Source organism: Rhinolophus sinicus, linkage group LG07, assembly GCF_036562045.2.
Source record: "Rhinolophus sinicus isolate RSC01 linkage group LG07, ASM3656204v1, whole genome shotgun sequence".
Classification (NCBI taxonomy): Eukaryota; Metazoa; Chordata; class Mammalia; order Chiroptera; family Rhinolophidae; genus Rhinolophus; species Rhinolophus sinicus.
Genome location: NC_133757.1, coordinates 80,842,192 through 80,848,634, shown reverse-complemented (window position 1 = coordinate 80,848,634; position 6,443 = coordinate 80,842,192). Strand labels below are relative to the sequence as shown.

The 6,443-nt window shown below is 40.2% G+C and overlaps 1 protein-coding gene across 1 annotated transcript; it reads left to right on the top strand.

Annotated features, from left to right (window-relative positions):
- The first annotated feature begins 2,629 nt into the window (after nt 1-2,629).
- LOC109439679 (olfactory receptor-like protein OLF4) lies at nt 2,630-3,568 on the top strand. The gene has a single exon (XM_019719953.2). The coding sequence runs from the start codon at nt 2,639-2,641 to the stop codon at nt 3,566-3,568; it is 930 nt and encodes a 309-aa protein (XP_019575512.2). The 5' UTR covers nt 2,630-2,638.
- Nucleotides 3,569-6,443: the final 2,875 nt, after the last annotated feature.

The window sequence follows — 6,443 nt, the reverse complement described above, 5'->3', positions numbered from 1 at the left end:
GCGAGTCTGAGAGCCCAGCAGGTACTGAAGGAAAGTGTCAGAGAGGTCAGAAGCTGAGAACACTTACCTGAGTCAGTGCGACCCTAACAGCCCAGCCAGGAGACTAGAGATCTCCGTGTCAGTGTTCTTGGGTTATTAGTTGGTTTATAACTAAATCATTTAATACATTAATAAGGATGCTTGAATCTTCCATCCGGGGACCATAGTTAACAATTAAGTAATGGGCATGGATGTACCGTTAGGTGACATTTTGGAATGAGTGAGATGCATAAAGTAGTTGCAGTACAATGAAACCAAATCTGAAGATTTTTGCTTTTCGGGGAGTAGGAAAACAGAGTGTTAGGTGTGAAGGCCAGTGTACTGATTTAAAATTTCTAAGATGGAGTGTATTTGAGCATGTTTTGTATTCACTGGAAAGATCCAGGCCAGTGGAGGAAGGAACTACCTTACAATAGCTCTTCATGAGACATATATTGCAGTATCTTCTCTCATCCTGGGTATTCACATGAAAAAATTGTTTAATAATTAGAAAGAAGAATACCAAACAGTTTTACTTTGAATTATTTCATTCCTGGCAAGGCTGCCTATATTTTGGTTTGTTGCTTGTTTACTATCTCTGTTGGAACAGTTAATTAGGGATTCCGAGCCTACATGCAGCCTTTTCCCCCTGGTGGTCATTGTTTCCTATATTTCTAATGAGAAATTCTGTCGTGCATTGGGGAGTATTATTGAGGACCTATCAACTTCTGGGCAAAGAGTATACAGTGCTAGGAACAAAACAGTTTGGTGATGTAGAAATTAAGGTCACCCTTGTACCTTAAATCTTAATGTCACAAAAGCATTGTAGTCAGGCCTCGTTTACATTTATGCAATGAGGACTTCCGTGTACCAGCTGATGGGGTGGGATATTTCCAACTTGATTTAAAATTTCTTTTCTACTTCATGTGGGTTTTCAAATACAATGCTCTTACCCAGGGGAAGATAATGAATGAACGGAGAGGGTTCAACTCAGTCCCCTCTGCAAATTTTATTGAAAAATATCTGTATTACATTCTATTCCTGATGTAAAATATTCCCGTATGAGTTGATTAAAACAAACAAACATATGCTCTTACAGTTCTGGATGTGAGAACCCGAAATAAGTTTCATGGGCTAATATCAAGGTGTCTGCAGAGCTGGGTTCCTTCTAGAGGCTCAGGTGAAATGCTGTTTCCCTTCCTATTTCTGTTGTATTCTGGCCACAGCCTTTCCTGGCTCATGGCCATTCCTCCACCTTCAAAGCCAGCAGTTTAGCTTCTTCATCTTGTCTCTCGCTTCTACCTAGAGGACCATTGTGGGTACGTTCCTCCCACCTGGATGACACTGGGTCGTCTTCTTAACGTCAGCCGGTTAGCAAGCCTGTCCCATCTTCTACCCTAATCCTCCCCTGCTATAAAAATATCAAATGCAAAGGCACTGGGGATGGGGTGTGGACTTATTTTGGACGCCCTTATTCTGCTCATTACAAAGTCTCTTAAAAGTATATTATTGGTGTGGCTGGTTTGCTCAGTTAGTTAGAGCGTTCTGCTAATAACACCAAGATTGCCAATTCGATCGCTGCTGCCCCCTCCTTATAAAATAATTCATGCAAGGAAATAATTGATTCAAAAGACCTGAAACTGCCTGCCCCTGACTCTGACACAGGACCTCACCCTGCTCCTCAGAGCGTGTGCCACGCACCAGGAGCTGCAGCATCAACACCCCCGGGAGCCGGTTAGAAATGCAGACTCTCTGAGCCCCCAGGCCCTGCTGACTCAGATTCCGCGTCTGGTAGGAGGCTGTTGATCGTAGGTACATACAGGTTGAAGTGCTGGTCTTGACTGGGTTTGCTCACCTTCTCTCTGTTGACCTGGGGGCTGAATAATGGTTGGGTGTGGGTGCTTTCCTGTGGATTGTAGGTGTTATCAAGATTCCTTCAGGGAATGCCAGGTACCCCAGGCACAAAATTATTTCTGGGTGAGAAACACTGATGGGAAGCAGCCTGAAAAAAATTATATTCAGTTTGGACAGATCTCAAAACTCCTTCCGCTCCACCCCAGGTCCTTTAGACTGGCTATTCTTTCTTCCACATACACACGTGTCCACATTACCTTGCCTCTCCCTACCTCCTTCACTGAGGTCTCTGTTCAAATGTCACCTTGTTTGCAGGTCTTGACTAAATGCCCATGAAAAAGAGAACTCACTAGTCACTATGTTGTTTTACACTTGCTTTTCTTTCTTCATATGAGGTCACCATCTGAAATACTGTATATTTTTATTTTAGCTTGCATATTTTTTCTCCTTCATAATCTCAAAACCACAATTACTGCATCAAGTACCTAAAACACGGTGAGAGCTCAATTTGTATTTCTGAAATACATTAAGAATTTCTCATGATAACTGTAGAATACATGACACTGGAAAGAAGCAGATTGGGACAAAAATTCCTAATCTGCGATGGCACAGGAAACCCCTAAAAAGAACAAGATCCGTACAAAAACATTGAAATTAATGACTTGGCTGCAAAATATAAATTGTAGCATTGGAGCATCTGAGAAAAGTCTGCTTGTATGAAAATTACTCATGTGATTTTTCCTGTCTTGGAAGACACGTCTTCCTCATGGAAGCAGAGAATCTTACAAGAGTTTCAGAATTTGTTCTCCTGGGACTTTCAGAGGAGCCAGACCTGCAGCCCCTCCTCTTTGGGCTTTTCCTCTCCATGTACCTGATCACTGTGTTAGGAAACCTGCTCATCGTCCTGGCCGTCAGCTCAGACTCCCACCTGCACACGCCCATGTACTTCTTCCTCTCCAACCTGTCCTTTGTGGACATCTGTTTCACCTCCACCACCGTCCCCAAGATGCTGGTGAACATCCAGACGCAGAGCAAAGTCATAACCTACGAAGGCTGCATCACGCAGATGTACTTTTTTATATTCTTTGCAGGGTTCGATATCTGTCTCCTGACCGTGATGGCCTATGACCGCTTCGTGGCCATCTGTCACCCCCTGCACTACACGGTCATCATGAACCCCCGGCTCTGTGGACAGTTGGTTCTGGTGTCCTGGATCATGAGTGTCCTGAATGCCTTGTTACAAAGCTTAATGGTGCTGAGGCTGTCCTTCTGTGCAGACTTGCAAATCCCCCACTTTTTCTGTGAACTCAACCAGATGATCCAACTTGCCTGTTCTGACAACTTTGTTAATACCCTGGTGTTGTATATTGTAACTGTGCTACTAGGTAGTGTTTCCCTGAGTGGGATTCTTTACTCTTACTCCAAGATCATTTCCTGCATACGTGCGATGTCATCTGCTCAGGGGAAATATAAAGCATTTTCTACCTGTGCGTCTCACCTCTCGGTCGTCTCCTTATTTTATTTAACAAGCCTAGGAGTGTACCTCAGCTCTGCTGCTACCCACAGCTCACAGTCTAGTGCTACAGCCTCGGTCCTATACACAGTGGTGACACCCATGCTGAACCCCTTCATCTACAGTCTCAGGAATAAAGATATAAAGGGGGCTCTGAAAAGATTCCTTGGGATGACAGCATAAAAGGGACAATCGTCGTGAGACTGAAAAAGTGGCCTTGATTTCATGGCTCCAAGTCTAAAACCAGACATTGTGATTCTTTAATCTGACTGTGTTTGTGGAATTTCCTTCTTCTATTTATATTCTGGAATTTCCTTTTGTTTGATTTCAACTTCTGAATATAATTTTTAAAAATTATTTATTTTTTACATTATAGTTAACATTCAATATTGTTTTATATTAATTTCGGAGTGCACTATAGTGTTTAGACATTTATATAATTTATGTAGTGATCCCCCCATTAGTCTGTACCTCCTGACACTATATACAGTTGTTGCAATATTATTTACTATATTTTGTATGCTGTGCTTTACATCCCTGGGACTCTTTTGTAAATATCAATTTGTATTTCTTAATCCCTTTACTTTTTTACCCAGCCCCACAACCCTCACCTTTCTGGCAACCATCATCTTGTTCTCTGTAAATATGAGTCTCCTTTTATTTTGCTTTATTTTCTATTTACATTCCATGTACGAGATCATGTGGTATTTGTCTTTCTCTGCCTGACATTTTTATTGAGCATAATACCCTCAGGTCCACCCGTGTTGTCACAAAGGGTAAGATTTCATTCTGTTTTATGACCACATAATAATCCATTGCACATATGTACCACCTCTTCTTTATCCAGTCGTCAAGTGATGAGCACTTAGGTTGCCTACGTATTTGGCTCTTGTAAATAGTGTTGCAGTGAGCATAGGGGTTCACATATCTTTCCTAATTAGTGTTTTGGATTTCTTTGGATAATTACTCAGCAGTGGAATTGCTGTGGTCCATATTGGCTGCACCAATTTGCAATTCCACCCACAGTACACGAGAGTTCCTTTTTCTCCACGTCCTCACCAGAACTTGTTGCTTATTGATTTACAACAGCCATTCTGACATGTGTGAGTTGATATCTCATTGTGGTTTTAATTTGATGATTAGTGACCTTGACCATCTTTTTATACCTATTGGCCATCGGTGTGTCCTCTTTGGAGAAATGTCTATTCTGTCCTCTGTGCTTTTTAAATGCGATTGTTTGTTTTTTTGAGGTTGAGTTGTATGTATTCTTTATAAACTTGGGATATAACCCATATCTGATGAATCATTGGTGAATGTCTTCTCCCAATCAGTGGTTGTCTTTTCTTTTTGTTGATGGTTTTCATTGCCGTGCAAGAACTTTTAGTTGGATGTAGTTCCACTTGTTTATTTTTTGTTTTGTTTCCCTTGCCCAAGGAAATATATCAGAAAACAAATGTTACTAAGAACAATGTCAGAGATCTTACTGCCTGTGATTTCTTCTAGGTGTTTATGGTTCCAAGTCTTACATTTAAGTCTTTCATGCATTTTGAGTTTATTCTTGTATATGGTGTAAGAAGGTGTTCCAATTTCATATTTTTGCATGTATATGTACTGTTTTCCCAACACCATTTATCTAAGAGACTGTCTTTGCCTCACTGTATATTCTTGCCTCGCTGTCATAGACAAAGGACCATGTAAGTGTGGGTTTATTTCTGAGCTCTTTTTGTATTCCATCGAATTATGTGTCTGTTTTTATGCAAATAACATGCTGTCTTCATTACTATAGCTTTGTAGTACAGCTTGATATCAGGGAACATGATAGGTCCAACTTGGTTCTTTCTCAAGATTGCTGTGGTTATTCATGGTTCAATGTCCATTTTAAGATGACTTGTTTTAGTTCTGTGAAAAATGCAAAGTTAATATTTAGAAATCAGTTGAATTTTTATACACTAATACTGAACTGTCAGAAAGAGAAATAAGGAAAACAATCTAATTTATAATTGCATCAAAAAAATATCTTGGAATAAATTTGACCAAGGAGAGAGTAGATCTATATACAGAAAAGTACATGACACTGAAAAAAGAAATTGAAGAAGATACAATAAATGGAAGAGTATATTGTGGTATTGGACAGCAGAAATTAACATCGTTAAAATGCCCTCACTACTCAAAGCAATCTAGTGACTTAATGCAATCCCTATCAAAACACCAAAAATCAACTGTGTACATTTGGAGACGTAATTAGCTTTATTAAGGGATTAATGAATAAGGCAGGGTCCCTTCCAGTAACCAAAAGGGAACAGCCAGTGGTTGTACAAAATAGAAGATTTTCATAGGAAGAAGGGTGGGGCGAGGAGGTATTAACAAAAGAAGAGAAAAGATTAATTTTAGACCTGGGTTTTTTGGGTGGAGGAAGGGAACGATGTGGGGAGCCATGGTTTTTTGCAACCCTGAACCTTGCAGACTGGTTGTTAGCTTGCTTTGCAGATATGAAAAAGAACCTTCTAGCCTCAGGTCTTATTATTGCACCTGAAAAAGTGCAAAGAAGTGAGCCTTATTCTTACTTGGGATGGCAGTTATTTGCTCAGTATTTCACTCCACAAAAAATAGACCTTAGGAAAGATCATCTTAAATCTCTTAATGATTTTCAGAAACTGTTGGGAGATATTAATTGGCTACGCCCTTCTTTGGGATTAACTACTGAAGATCTTAAACCACTGTTTAAAATTTTAAAAAGAGATTCTGATCTGACCTCCTCCAGGTCTCTTACTGAGCCTGCAAGGAAGGCTCTTTCTAAGGTTGAAAAAGCCATTCAACAACAGCATGTTTCCTTTTTAGATTATTCTAAACCTCTATATGTGTATGTTCTGGACACCAAGCATACACCCACAGCGGTGTTATGGCAAGAAGGACCACTTAGATGGATACACCTCCATGTGGCTGCTCAAAAAAATCTTACTCCTTATTATGAATTTGTGGCCAGTTTAATTCAGGAGAGCCGCCTAAAAGCTCGAAAATATTATGGAAAAGAGCCAGATTCTATTGTTATCCCTTTTAC